At 42.2% G+C, this 15753-nt stretch overlaps 1 protein-coding gene across 1 annotated transcript in view; it reads left to right on the forward strand.

Moving 5' to 3' along the window:
• SLC29A2 (solute carrier family 29 member 2) overlaps nucleotides 1–15753 on the forward strand; it is a 136330-nt gene that overhangs the window by 8383 nt on the left and 112194 nt on the right. Inside the window, exons 3-7 of the mRNA XM_070766334.1 lie at nucleotides 910–991; nucleotides 2913–3097; nucleotides 6024–6163; nucleotides 10691–10825; nucleotides 13431–13528. Of these exons, the coding sequence (XP_070622435.1) occupies nucleotides 910–991; nucleotides 2913–3097; nucleotides 6024–6163; nucleotides 10691–10825; nucleotides 13431–13528 (640 nt within the window). The remainder of the gene's footprint in view (nucleotides 1–909; nucleotides 992–2912; nucleotides 3098–6023; nucleotides 6164–10690; nucleotides 10826–13430; nucleotides 13529–15753) is intronic.

Raw genomic sequence — 15753 nt, forward strand, 5'->3', positions numbered from 1 at the left:
TTTCAGAAACTGTTTTCAGACCCTGCCATTCAAGGAACTCAGTCCTGGAGGGTGAGATTCTGCTCCCAAACTGCTATGACTCACTCGGCTAAGCACCAAACCCCCACAGCAGTTTTATGCCTAAGGATACTTACCCATATAGTAGTGTTACTATTCTCCTTCCAACTTTCCTTTGGCACCTTCACCTATTGGCACCTTATGATTCATCACTTTGTGGTTTATACCTTATGATTTTTTTTTAATGATTTATGATTTATCACTCTGTTGTTTGTATGCACATTTGAAAGCTTATGCACTGGAACAAAATTTCCTTGGTTTGTCCAATAAGGAATATTCTACTCTATTCTTTATTCTATTCTATTCTATATTCTATTCTATTCTTTATTCTGTTTTATATTTTTATTCTATTCTATTCTACTCTATTTTCTATTCTAATTCAATTCTATTCTACTCTATCTACTCCTGTATTCTTAATTCTATTCTATTCTACTCTATTTCCTACTCTATTCTAATTCTACCCTACTCTAGTTTCTATTCTATTCTAATTCTATTCTACTCTCAATTCTATTCCATTCTATTCTTATTCTATTCTACTCTACTCTATTTTCTGTCTTGTCCTGTCCACTCCAGTCCAGTCCAATCCAATCCAGAATTATATTCCAATAATTCAATAATCCCATAATCCTGGCTACCACGACAAATAAAACTGTGTGTGCGGGTTTACACGTTAAGCCATATCGTAACCATGGTTCATTGAAGTCACACTCTATCAGAACCATCCGTCTGATCAACGTTTCTTTGCAAACTTGCCGTTTCTAGCTTGGTGTATGGGAATCCGGCCGAACGTGGCTGTATGGTGCAGTGGGTAGAGTCAAGGTCCAGTCACCTGATGGGGTTTTCTCTTTCCAGGTTCTACTGCGTGGGAATTATATTTTTTCTCCTGGGCGTAGGAACTCTTCTTCCTTGGAATTTTTTCATCACTGCCATCCCGGTGAGTCCCATTGGGGGTGGGTTGAGGCGCTCTGCTTTATGTCCTCGTTTAGCGAGTCCTCCACTTACGACCACAACCGAGCCCAATATTTCTGTCACTAAGCGAGACGGCCGTGAAGGGAGCTTCACCCGATTTTACGACACTTTCTCCCCGCGGTTGTAAAGTGAATTTCTGCAGACAGAGGATAAGTTAGCAAGACGGTTGTTAAGCGAATCGGGGATTCCCCATCGAAAAGGGGATCACAGGAGCTCAGGACACTGCAACCGTCGTAAATATGAGTCAGTGGCCAAGCATTTGAATTTTGATTGCACGATAAGCGGTCAAAGACCACTAGATAAGTGGTCAAAGCAATGGAAACTGCAGTTGAATGTTTCCAAATGTAAAATAATGCACTTGGGGAAAAGGAATCCTCCATCTGAGTTCTGTGTTAGCTAAAACGCCAGATGAGAAGGATTTAGGGGTAGTGATTTATGACAGTCTCCAAATTTATTTATTTATTATTTATTTATTGGATTTGTATGCCACCCCTCTGTAGACTCGGGGCGGCTAACAACAGTAATAAAAATAGCATATAACAATCCAATATTAAAACAGTTAAATGGATGAACAGTGCAGTCAGGTGGTAGGGAAAGCGAGTAGAATGCTTGGCTGCATCGCTAGAGGTATAACAAGCAGGAAGAGGGAGATTGTAATTCCGCTGTATAGAGCGCTGGTGAGACCCCATTTGGAATCCTGTGTTCAGTTCTGGAGACCTCACCTACAAAAAGATATGGATAAAACTGAACAGGTCCAAAGACGGACTACAAGAATGGTGGAAGGTCTTAAGCGTAAAACTTATCAGGAGAGACTTCGTGAACTCAATCTGTGTAGAAAGAGAGAGAGAAAGAAAGAAAGAAAGAGAGAAATAGCAAGAGAGACAGAAAGAGAGAGAGAAAGCAAGAGAGAGAGAAAGCAAGAGAGAGAGAAAGCAAGAGAGAGAGAGCAAGAGAGAGAGCAAGAGGGGGGGGAGGAAGGAGAGAGAAAGACATAGAGGGAGGGAAGGAAGGAGGGAGAGAGAAAGAGCAAAAAAGAGAGGAAGGAAGAGAGAAAGAAAGAGGGATGGAGAGAGAGAGAAGGGAAGAAGGGAAGAAAGAGAAAGGGAGGAAGAGAGATTTTTTTTTGTCCAAACTTTTTTTTAGGGCCCCCCCCCCCGGCTCAATGTTCCCCAGGATTTTGAAAATATGAATAAAAAAAAGTTGGGAAACACTGGTCTGGAGGACAGAAGGGAAAGGGGGGGACATGATCGAAATATGTAAATATGTGAAAGGGTTAAATAAGGTTCAGGTGGGAAGTGTTTTTAATAGGAAAGTGAACCCAAGAACAAGGGGCCACAATCTGAGGTTAGTTGGGGAAAAGATCAGAAGCAACGTGAGAAAATATTATTTTACTGAAAGAGTCGTAGATGCTTGGAACAAACTTCCAGCAGACGTGGTTGGCCAATCCACAGGAACTGAATTTAAAGATGCCTGAGATAAACATAGATCCATCCTAAGATAAAATACAGGAAATAGTATAAGGGCAGACTAGATGGACCAGGAGGTCTTTCCCTGCCGTCAATCTTCTACGTTTCTATGTCTCTATCCAATTAATATAACTAATCTAAATAACTGATTACTGAAACATTAAAAATCATTCTTCCAGATTCAAACCACAGATGTACCACACTTTCTTTGGCCAGGGGCTAGGGTTTAAAAAAATTACATTTGTTTTGCAGGGAAGAGGGGGGAGTCGGGGTGGAAAATCAAACCTGGTTTGTTAAACCTAGTTAATACCTGTTACAATCCTTGGGATGTGTGAGGGATTGTGGCGTAGCGACACCGCACAGTGATACACAGGACATCCTTTTGAGTGTTTCTAATTCAACACTTTCTCTCCCACCCAGTATTTCGAGGCCAGACTGACAGGCAACTGCTCTGCCGGACGAGCGGTGGCTGAGAATCGGACAGCTTTGAGCCCCCAGCCGGCCTCCCCCTGCGAAGACGAATTCAGCTTCAGCAACTGGCTGACCCTCCTTTCTCAGTTGCCTTTGTTGCTCTTCACCTTTCTCAACTCCATCCTCTACCGATGGTGAGACGACATTTTTCTTTTCTGGGTTGCTTTCCCCTCAGGAGATTCCTAGAGAGGCCCCACGGAGGCTTCTCCCCACCTTTTCTGGCCTGGTTTCCTCCAAGAGATTCCTAGAGAGGCCCCACGGAGGCTTCTCCACGCCTTTTCCAGCCCTGTTGTCTCCCAGAGATTCCTAGAGAGGCCCCACGAAGGCTTCTCCCTTCTTTTTCTGGCCCTGTTTCCTCCCAGGAGATTCCTAGAGAGGCCCCACAGAGGCTTCTCTGCACCTTTTCCGTCCCGGTTTCCTCCCAGGAGATTCCTCGAGAGGCCCCACGGAGGCTTCTCCTAGCCTTTTCCAGCCCGGTTTCTTCCCAGGAAATTCCTAGAGAGGCCCCACAGAGACTTCTCCCTTCTTTTTCTGGCCCTGTTGTCTCCCAGAGATTCCTAGAGAGGCCCCACGAAGGCTTCTTCCTTCTTTTTCTGGCCCTGTTTCCTCCCAGAGATTCCTAGAGAGGCCCCACGGAGGCTTCTCCCAGCCTTTTCCAGCCCTGTTTCCTCCCAGGAGATTCCTAGAGAGGCCCCACAGAGGCTTCTCTGCACCTTTTCCAGTCCTGTTTCCTCCCAGGAGATTCCTAGAGAGGGCTCACGGAGGCTTCTCCCCGCCTTTTCCGGCCCTGTTTCCTCTCAGGAGATTCCTAGAGAGGCCCCACAAAGGATTCTCCCTGCCTTTTCCGATCCTGTTTCTTCCCAGGAGATTCCTAGAGAGGCCCCACAGAGGCTTCTCCCCGCCTTTCCCGGCCCTGTTTCCTGCCAGGAGATTCCTAGAGAGGCCCCATGCACAGAAGCAAAAATATAGGCAAAAATAGCCAAAATCTCACTCTCGCACATGTCCTCACACAAGATTTGGCTTGCTACATATGCGCGGAAGCCAAATCTCGTGCCAACGGGCGCGCGGGAGGCCAACGGGTGCCCGCTTGTCCGTGACGGCCTCCGAGGGAGCTCCAGTAGTAGATAAGAAGAGCGGCCCTTGACTGACTACTACTACTTTGCCCAAACCGGCTGCATCCCACCTCCGGTTCAAAGGGAAGGGAAGAGGTTGACTCACAACCCCCAGGGTTGTTGTCATTGTGAGGAAAGCAGGAGGAGGAAGGTGTGTCGGATATAATTGCGAGTTATTTGTCAACACAAAAAAGGCGGGGTAAAAATAAACACCTTGACGCCTTCCTTTTTTCTTTTCTTTTCAATTTTTTTCAAATTGATTTTAAAATATAAAACACACACACAACATACAACAAGTGCTCAGTGATGTGCCCACCACCAGACAACGTTCATACCCCTCCACCAGAATGGGGGCATATTTTGTATATACCATTTTAACTCAAGAGCAATATATCTATTTACATATTATAAAGTGATTCCAATTTATTCTTTATAGCTTGGTCTCAAATTCTACTGACCACATATCCTCTTACCTTGTCCCATCATCCCATCAGTTCCCGCAAATCAGTTTCATTGGCCGAGTTCATCCTCTTGTCCATAACCTCCGGAGCTGCCTTCTGCCGCACGAATCCCAGCGGCCGATGAGGTCCCACAGAGTTGGCCTTCTCCGGGTCCCGACAACTAAACAATGTCGTCTGGTGGGCCCCAGGGGAAGAGCCTTCTCTGTGGCGGCCCCGGCCCTCTGGAATCAACCCCCCCCAGAGATCAGAACTGCCCCCACCCTCCTTGTCTTTCGCAAACTACTTAAGACCCACCTATATCGCCAGGCATGGGGGAATTGAGACATCTCCCCCAGGCTTTTTATAGTTTTATGTATAGAATGTGTGTGTTGCATGGTTTTTAAAGGATGAGTTTTTAGATGCTTTTTAAATATTAGATTTCTTTACATTGTCACACTGTTTTATCATTGTTGTGAGCCACCCTGAGTCTTTGGAGAGGGGCGGCATACAAATCTAATAAATTATTGTTATTATTATTATTATTATGTCAGTACAACACAGCAAACGAGATCACTATGCTGGATTTCGCATTTCATCACCAGTCGGGCGCTTCCCAAGCACCTAGGACTGCGTGATGTAGCGGCGAATTATGTTTGCCGATCCCAGTAAAGTGGCCTTTTGCAATTGACAGATGGAGATTTTGTCAATTCCGATGGTTTTCAAATGTCCGCTGAGATCCTTTGGCCCTGCGCCCAGCGTGCCAAGTACCACTGGGACCACTTTCAATGGCTTATGTCAGAGTCGTTGCAGCTCGATTTTTAGAACTTCGTATTTCACTAATTTCTCTAGCTGCTTCTCCTCAATTCTGCTGTCTCCTGGGATTGCGATGTCGATGATCCATACTTTCTTTTTCTCCACGATCACAATGTCTGGTGTGTTATGCTTCAGAATTCGGTCAGTCGGAAGTCGGAAGTCCCACATTAGTTTTGCTTGCTCATTTTCGACCACTTTTTCGGGCTTATGATCCCACCAGTTCTTTGCCACTGGGAAATGGTAGTTCCGGCACAAGTTCCAGTGGATCATCTGTGCCACAGCATCATGTCTATGCTTGTAGTCAGTCTGTGCGATCTTTTTGCAGCAGCTGAGTATGTGATCGATTGTTTCATCTGTTTCTTTACAGAGTCTGCACTTTGGATCGTCTGTTGATTTTTCAATTCTGGCTTTGACAGCATTTGTTCTAATGGCTATTATTGTTGTTGTTGTTGTTGTTGTTGTTGTTATTATTATTATTATTATTATTATTATTATTATCTCAAATTGAATATGATCCACCATGGACCGGTACCAATTTTGTATTGTCCATCTTGTCACATCCTTCCAACCCAGGACTATTACCGCCCCTTCCTTTTTTCATCAGCTCCAAGGGAGTCGACTCTCAGGAATGTCTTTAACTTATCATTAACTTTCTGGTTATTCACATATGTCCTTTTGTTTCGTCCTTTGCAAAGCATTTCGGACAAAGTGCGCATTTTGGGCAGCCTGACCGGGATCCTGTTCCTCTTCGTGCTGACCGCCGTCCTGGTTAAGGTGTTGATGCCACCCCAGAGTTTTTTCTCCATCACCATGGCCAGCGTTTGGTTCATCAACTGTGAGTTGGCACCTGGTTGTTGTTGTTGTTGTTGTTGTTATTATTATTATTATTATTTAGAAACATAGAAACATAGAAGACTGACGGCGGAAAAAGACCTCCTGGTCCATCTAGTCTGCCCTTATACTATTTTCTGTATTTTATCTTAGGATGGATAGATGTTTATCCCAGGCATGTTTAAATTCAGTGACTGTGGATTTATCTACCACGTCTGCTGGAAGTTTGTTCCAAGGATCTACTACTCTTTCAGTAAAATAATATTTTCTCACATTATTTCTAATCTTTCCCCCAACTAAACCTCAGATTGTGTCCCCTTGTTCTTGTGTTCACTTTCCTATTAAAAACACTTCCCTCCTGGACCTTATTTAACCCTTTAATATATTTAAATGTTTCGATCATGTCCCCCCTTTTCCTTCTGTCCTCCAGACTATACAGCTTGAGTTCATGAAGTCTTTCCTGATACGTTTTATGCTTAAGACCTTCCACCATTCTTGTAGCCCGTCTTTGGACCCGTTCAATTTTGTCAATATCTTTTTGTAGGTGAGGTCTCCAGAACTGAACACAGTATTCCAAATGTGGTCTCACCAGCGCTCTATATAAGGGGATCATAATCTCCCTCTTCCTGCTTGTTATACCTCTAGCTATGCAGCCAAGCATCCTACTTGCTTTCCCTACCCCCTGACTGCACTGTTCACCCATTTTGAGACTGTCAGAAATCACTACCTCTAAATCCTTTTCTTTTGAAGTATTTGCTAACACAGAACTGCCAATACAATACTCAGATTGAGGATTCCTTTTCCCCAAGTGCATTATTTTACATTTGGAAACATTAAACTGCAGTTTCCATTGTTTTGACCATTTATCTAGAAAAGCTAAATCATTTACCATATTACAGACGCCTCCAGGAATATCAACCCTTTATTGGATTTGTATGCCGCCCCTCTCCGCAGACTCGGGGCAGCTAACAACAATGATAAAAAACAGCATGTAACAATCCAATTAATAAAACAGCTAAAAACCCTTATTATAAAAACCAAACATACACACAAACATACCATACCTAACTTGTAATGGCCTAGGGGGGAAGGAATATATTAACTCCCCCATGCCTGGCGATAAAGGTGGGTCTTGAGTAATTTGCAAAAGACAAGGAGGGTGGGGGCCGTTCTAATCTTCAGGGGGAGTTGATTCCAGAGGGCCGGGGCCGCCACGGAGAAGGCTCTTACCCTGGGGCCCGCCAGACGACATTGTTTGGTCGACGGGACCCGGAGAAGGCCAACTCTGTGGGACCTTATCGGCCGCTGGGATTCGTGCGGTAGAAGGCGGTTCCGGATGTATTCTGGCCCAATGTTAATGTTAATTCCTATCCAGCACTGACGAGGTTAACTACCATAATTTTCGGAGTATAAGATGCACCTTTGTTTTCGGTGGGAGGAAAATAGGTGGTGGTGGGGAATCTACCTACCAGGTATTCTCACACTTTCCAGCGACTCTTAGATCCCACAGAGTCGACCTCCTCTGGGTCCTGTCTGCCAAGCAATGCTGACAGGCCGGACCACAGGGAAGGGCCTTCTCTGTGGTGGCTCCCCCCAAGGATTCACGGCGCCACCAGTCTCCTGGCCTTTTGAAAGTCCTTAAAAACATGGCTTTGCAGGCAGGCCTGGGGCCATTGAGCAATAGCACACAGCTCCAGCCAAAAGTGATGAATGATAGCTGGATGAATGTCTTTTAATATTGGGGTATTTAAGTGAGTGTATAATTTAAACACTAATTCCACGTCTGGAGATGGGCGGCTTATAAATTGAATAATTAAATGAAATGAAATTATTCATCCGGCTAGTCCTTAGTCTTTAGCACATCGTTTTATCCCGTGGTTTTTTTTTTAAAAAAAAACCTTTTTTCAGAGGGAATTGAGATCCTCTTCCTCCTAGGCCTTTACAATTCTATGCATGGTATGTATGTATGTATGTTTGGTTTTTTATATTAATGGGTTTTTAATTGTTTCTAACATCAAGCTACTATTGTACACTGCTTTATTGTTGCTGTTAGCCGTCACGAGTCTATGGAGAGGGGCGGCATACAAATCCAATAAATAAATAGGTAGGTAGGTAGATAGATAGATAGATGATAGATAGATAGATAGATAGATAGATAGATAGATAGATAGATAGATAGATAGATAAATAAATAAATGCAAGCCTGCAAAAACTTAGGGCTGGAAAAAAACTTTTTGGGAGTAGGAATAAAAAAATCCTGCAAGCCGCGAAGATTGTTAGCACCTCTTGAGGGCTGATCAAATGTTTTTTTTCAGAGGGAATAAATAGCAATGAAAACAAGCCTTCAAGCAGGGAAGATTATTAAGGGGGAAAAAGCGTCAAAAAAAAAGTTATAGACGCACCCAAATTTTAAGCCGCTTATAGGGGGGAAACAGGTACATCTTATATACAGTACTCTGAAAAAATACCAAAAATAGTTCGGTAATGGAATGTCTCCAATAAAACCACCAAGCATAGAAAACACATCAAGGACCCCCTAATTTCCCCTCAATTTATATATTTTTGAGATTTTGAGCTTTGTCGGGGAACTGAGTTCGAATCCTTATTTGACGTCCCCTAAACTACTTCACAGGGTTGTTGTGAACTCGAGGACTTGAATCCTGGTCTGTTGGACTGCAACTCCCAGAATCCTTAGCTAGCAGGCCACTGTGTGTGTGAGGGGGGTAATGTTAGAAAGATAATAGAAACATAGAAGTCTGACGGCAGAAAAAGACCTCATGGTCCATCTAGTCTGCCCTTATACTATTTTCTGTATTTTATCTTAGGATGGATATATGTTTATCCCAGGCATGTTTAAATTCAGTGACTGTGGATTTATCTACCATGTCTGCTGGAAGTTTGTTCCAAGGATCTACTACTCTTTCAGTAAAATAATATTTTCTCATGTTGCTTTTGATCTTTCCCCCAACTAACTTCAGACTGTGTCCCCTTGTTCTTGTGTTCACTTTCCTATTAAAAACACTTCCCTCCTGGACCTTATTTAACCCTTTAATATATTTAAATGTTTTGATCATGTCCCCCCTTTTCCTTCTGTCCTCCAGGCTATACAGATTGAGTTCATTAAGTCTTTCCTGATACGTTTTATGCTTAAGACCTTCCACCATTCTTGTAGCCCGTCTTTGGACCCGTTCAATTTTGTCAATATCTTTTTGTAGGTGAGGTTTCCAGAACTGAACACAGTATTCCAAATGTGGTCTCACCAGCATTCTATATAGCGGGATCATAATCTCCCTCTTCCTGCTTGTTATACCTCTAGCTATGCAGCCAAGCATCCTACTTGCTTTCCCTACCGCCTGACCGCACTGTTCACCCATTTTGAGACTGTCAGAAATCACTACCCCTAAATCCTTTTCTTCTGAAGTATTTGCTAACACAGAACTGCCAATACAATACTCAGATTGAGGATTCCCCAAGTGCATTATTTTACATTTGGAAACATTAAACTGCAGTTTCCATTGCTTTGACCATTTATCTAGTAAAGCTAAATCATTTACCATATTACAGACACCTCCAGGAATATCAACCCTATTGCACACTTAATAGATAAAAGATAACATTCAGTCCTGAGTTGAATCTTGGGGCATTGTGCCCTAAGCTGGACTTCAACTCCCAGAATTCCCTAGTCGGCCATGTTGGTTGGGGAATTCTGGGAATCGAAGTCCACCTGTCTTAAAAGTTGCTCAAGTGGAGAATCACCGACTTAAAGAAATAGACTCAAAAGTAAATTATACATACTGACTGCAACTAGAATGGCAATAGCCCAATGCTGGAAAAAACCTAACCCTCCGGAAGACTCATTAATACTAAAGAAAATTATTGACCGTGCAGAACTAGATGCCTTAACATTAAAATTAAAAAACAAAGAAGACTCCGATTATTATAAAACATGGAACATATTTTATGATTGGTTTAAGAGGAGAAATAGAAGTTCAAATTGAATTATGATAATAACGATGCTTTAAGATATGTATTTATTGACAGAAAGATGAAATATGATGCAATTACAACGCTTTTTTGTGAAAACAAATCTTTATGTAACTAAATTAATTAATAAAAAAGGGTACGGAAGGCAGTTTAAAAATAATAATAATAATAATAATAATAATAATAATAATAATAATAATAATAATAGAGAAGACATTGATAACCAAAAAAAACAACAGTGAATGCCAATGACTTCTATTCACCAGAAAATAATTTGATATGCAACAAGACTGTAATTCTCCTTCTCTCAAGAGGAAATGGATGATATTTTTATATTATTTGTAATTTTGTAATCGTCCAGGTGTTTTTTGTTTGTTTAGAAGTGTACGTATGTTTTTCTATTTTATTTTTTGTGTATTGCAAATATTGCAAATATGTCAGTGTACTGTATATATTTTCTTGATTATGCTTTTTAAAACAAATTAATAAAAATTACTTTAAAAAAAAAGTAAATTATATATTGTCTTCCCTATTTTTTTTCCTTTAGCCTTCTGCGCTGTCCTGCAAGGGAGTCTTTTTGGCCTACTGGGCTCTTTCCCGCAAAGATACAGCACTCTCTTTCTCAGCGGTCAAGGAATGGCCGGGACGTTTGCCGCCATCGCCATGTTGCTTTCCATGGCCAGTGAGTATCCGAGGGGGGGGGGGAGACACCAGTTCTGAAAAACACCACAATCTAAAGAGAGCTCTCTCTTTTTGGCCTGGAGAACTACCTGCCACAAGAAGGAAGACAGATCTCTTCTGGCACAGGGGTTTAAAGTTGGACTGTCCAGCTGTTGAGAACATAAATATGTGATTTTTTTTGGGGGGGGGGTGTATAAATTTTTTAATTTTTTTGCTCCACACCTTACAGAAATACACTGCTCAATGTATTACGATGAATGTATTTTTATGATGGCTGATCATGATTTATCACTTGTAGCTTTTACATACACAGAGCTTAGAGGCAAATTCCTTGTGCGTCCAATCACACTTGGTCAATAAAGAATTGAATTCCTATTCTATTCTAATTTTCCTATTCTATTCTTTCTCTGTTATCTATTCTATATATGAGACCGCCTTCTGCCGCACGAATCCCAGCGACCGGTTAGGTCCCACAGAGTTGGTCTCCTCCGGGTCCCGTCAACTAAACAATGTCGTTTGGCGGGACCCAGGGGAAGAGCCTTCTCTGTGGCGGCTCCGACCCTCTGGAATCAGCTCCCTCCAGAGATTAGAACTGCCCCCACCCTCCTTGCCTTTCGTAAACTCCTTAAAACCCACCTCTGTCGTCAAGCGTGGGGGATCTGAAACATCTCCCCCTGCCTATGTAGTTTTTTGTGTATGATATGATTGTATGTATGTTTTCATATATTGGGGTTTCCTGTTTTTTAGACTTTTTAAATGTATTATCGTTATTTTAGATTCTTACTATTAGATTTGTCATTATATATTGTTTTTATCATTGCTGTAAGCCGCCCCGAGTCTACAGAGAGGGGCGGTATATAAATCTAAATAATAATAATAATAATAATAATAATAATAATAATAATAATAATAATAATCTATTTTCTAATTCTATTTATTGTATTTTCTCTATTCTATTCCTTTTCTGTTCTAGTCTATTCTCTATTCATTCTATTCTTATTCTATTTTATTTTATTCTGTATTCTAATTTATTCATTCTGTATTCTATTCTATCCTATTTATTCTATTCTATTCGTTCTATTCTAATTCTATTTACACTGCTCAAAAAAATAAAGGGAACGCTTAAAAAACAGAATGTAACTCCAAGTAAATCGAACTTCTGCGAAATCAAACTGTCCACTTAGGAAGCAACACTGATTGACAGTCAATTTCACATGCCGTTGTGCAAATGGAATAGTTGTGCAAATGAAATATTCAATGAGATTATTTCATTCATTCAGACCTAGGGTGTGTTATTTGAGTGCTTCCTTTATTTTTTTGAGCAGTATACAAATTTGCAATACCTTCAAATTAGAATACAATACAATCTAATATCAATTGCAAAATTCTTAATTATTTATCAGTTTTGTTTTGGTGTATACATCGTTTATCTTGTGCTACCCCCTTTTCTTAAATTTGTCATCCGGATTTCTAAGATTGTTTTCTGTTCTCACTTGGGTTCAAAATGCTATTAGCTATCAAAATTTCTCTTGGCTATTTGCTTTTTTCTACTAAAAGGAGAGGAAGGAAAAGGGGGGACATGATCGAAACATTTAAATATGTTAAAGGGTTAAATAAGGTTCAGGAGGGAAGTGTTTTTAATAGGAAAGTAGACACAAGAACAAGGGGCCACAATCTGAAGTTAGTTGGGAAAAAGATCAGAAGCAACGTGAGAAAATATTATTTTACTGAAAGAGTAGTAGATGCTCGGAACAAACTTCCAGCAGACGTGGTTGGTCAATCCACAGTAACTGAATTTAAACACGCCTGGGATAAACATAGATCCATCCTAAGATAAAATACAGGAAATAGCATAAGGGCAGACTAGATAATGACCTTTAAAGCCCTACATGGCATTAGGCCAGAATACATCCAGAACCGCCTTCTACCGCACGAATCCCAGCGGCCGATAAGGTCCCACAGAGTTGGCCTTCTCTGGGTCCCGTTGACCAAACTATGTCGTTTGGTGGGACCCAGGGGAAGAGCCTTCTCTGTGGTGGCCCCGGCCCTCTGGAACCAACTCCCCCCAGAGATTAGAACGGCCCCCACCCTCCTTGTCTTTCGCAAATTACTTAAGACCCACCTTTGTCGCCAGGCATAGGGGAGTTAAGTTATCCTTTCCCCCTAGGCTACTACAAGTTATGCATGGTATGTTTGTGTGTATGTTTGGTTTTTTATAATAAGGGTTTTTTAGTGGTTTTTATTAATTGGATTGTTCATGTTGTTTTACCACTGTTGTTAGCCGCCCCGAGTCTGCGGAGAGGGGCGGCATACAAATCCAATTATTAATAATAATAATAATAATAATAATAATAATAATAATAATAATAGATGGACCAGGAGGTCTTTTTCTGCCACCAATCTTCTATGTTTCTAAAACTATGCCATAGTGCGCCAGTCCATTTCTTATATTCTTACTCACCTCATTCATGTTTTTAAACCCTCATTTTAATATAACTGCCCTTTACGAGGAAAGTTCCAAATGTACTTCTCTTCATACAGCAAGGAAAAAGAGTTGCAAAGTCCTGGATTTGTCAGTAAAAACACCATTTTGCTCTTCTCTTTAGGTGGCCTGGATCCTCAGTCTTCTGCCCTGATCTACTTCGTCACCCCCTGTGTTGGGACGTTAGTTTCTATCGCCTGCTATATCTTGCTGCCTCACCAGGTAAGGTCCTTTGTCTCACTTAAAACAGAATAATGGAGTTGGAAGGGGCCTTGGAGGTCCTCTAGTCTAGTCCATCCCCCTTGCTCAAGCAGGAGACCCTAGACCGGTGGTTCTCAACCATTCCTAATGCCACGACTCTTTAATACAGTTCCTCGTATCATACAGTTCCAGTCAGTGAAGCAGTGGAAGTGATGTGCCGGTGTCTGGAGGCTGTTGGGGTCTGGATGGGTGTCAACAGACTCAAACTCAACCCGGATAAGATGGAGTGGCTGTGGGTTTTGCCTCCCAAGGACAATTCTATCCATCCGTCCATCACCCTGTGGGGGGGAATTACTGACCCTCTCAGAGAGGGTCCGCAACTTGGGCGTCCTCCTCGATCCAGAGCTCACGTTAGAGAAACATCATTCAGCTGTGGCGAGGGGGGCGTTTGCCCAGGTTTGCCTGGTGCACCAGTTGCGGCCCTATCTGGACCGGGACTCACTGCTCACAGTCACTCATGCCCTCATCACCTCGAGGTTCGACTTCTGTAACGCTCTCTACATGGGGCTACCTTTGAAAAGTGTTCGGAAACTCCAGATCGTGCAGAATGCAGCTGCGAGAGCAATCATGGGCTTCCCTAAATATGCCCATGTCACACAGACTCCGCAGTCTGCACTGGTTGCCAATCGGCTTCCGGTCACAATTCAAAGTGTTGGTTATGACCTATAAAGCCCTTCATGGCATCGGACCAGAATATCTCAGGGACCGCCTTCTGCCGCACGAATCCCAGCGACCAGTTAGGTCCCACAGAGTTGGCCTTCTCCGGGTCCCGTCAACTAAACAATGTTGTTTGGCGGGACCCAGGGGAAGAGCCTTCTCTGTGGCGGCCCCGACCCTATGGAGCCAACTCCCCCCAGATATCAGAGTTGCCCCCACCCTCCTTGCCTTTCATAAGCTCTTAAAAACCCACCTCTGTCGTCAGGCATGGGGGAATTGAAATATTCCCTTCCCCTAGGCTTATAAAATTTATGTATGGTATGACTGTATGTATGACTGATCTCTTAAATTGGGGTTTTTAGATTTTTTAATATTAGATTTGTTTACGTTGTCTTTTTATTGTTGTTAGTCGCCCCGGGTCTGCGGAGAGGGGTGGCATACAAAGCTAATAAATTAATAAACAAACAAACAAACAAATAAATAAATAAATAAATTGTGGTGGCCCCCAACCATAAGTCGAGTGCCAATTCTCCCAACAGAGCTTGAAGCTGATTGGCAGGAATATCACTGTAAACGCCTGATTGGTTGGATTGTAAAAATATGTTCAAAGGCGCCAGAATAGAAGCTTTAGTTCCTAACATTGTGGGAAATTTGTCTTTTCCCGTGGAGTTACGTGACCCCTGTAAAACGGTCGTTCGACCCCCAAAAGGGGTCCCGACCCCCAGGTTGAGAACCACTGCTCTATATCATTTCAGGCAAATGCATGCCCACTCTCTTCTTGAAAAACTTCCAGTGTTGGAGCACCCACAACTTCAGGTGGCAAGCAGTTCCACTGGTTAATTGCCCTCACTTTTTAGGAAATCTCTCCTTGATTCCAGGTTGTTTCTCTCTCTGATTAGTTTCCGTCCATTGCTTCTTGTCTTGCCCTCAGGAGCCTTGGAAAATATGTTTAATTTAATTTAATTAATTTGACTTCAACAGTACATACAATGAACACTAAACAAAGTCAAATAATAGTAATAAGAACAGTAAAGCTCATTAAAAAACCCTAAGGACTATCCACTCAAACCCACATACATACAGAATCAGTTAGAATTGGATGTGTTACATTCATGGCCCCCTTGTTTATCCGCAAAGTTAACCCCTCTTTTCTTTGGGACAGTCCCCCAAATTTTGAAATGCTGTTATCATGTCTCCCCTGGTCCTTCGTTTCATTAAACTAGACATACCCAATTCCTGCAACCATTCTTTATTTTTATTTTTTAACAAAATATGTTTTATTATTTTTCACAAACAAACATAACAAACACAACATATAACATTTAGGGGAGCTACAGTTCGCTCAAAATAGAAGTCTTCATTGTATAATGGCCTTCTCCAGGTCCCGTCGACTAAACAATGCCGTCTGGCGGGACCCAGGGGAAGAGCCTTCTCTGTGGCGGCCCCGACGCTCTGGAACCAACTCCCCCCAGAGATTAGAGTTGCCCCCAGCCTCCTTGCCTTTCGTAAGCTCCTTAAAACCCACCTCT

The sequence above is a fragment of the Erythrolamprus reginae genome, chromosome 13, assembly GCF_031021105.1.
Source record: "Erythrolamprus reginae isolate rEryReg1 chromosome 13, rEryReg1.hap1, whole genome shotgun sequence".
Classification (NCBI taxonomy): Eukaryota; Metazoa; Chordata; class Lepidosauria; order Squamata; family Dipsadidae; genus Erythrolamprus; species Erythrolamprus reginae.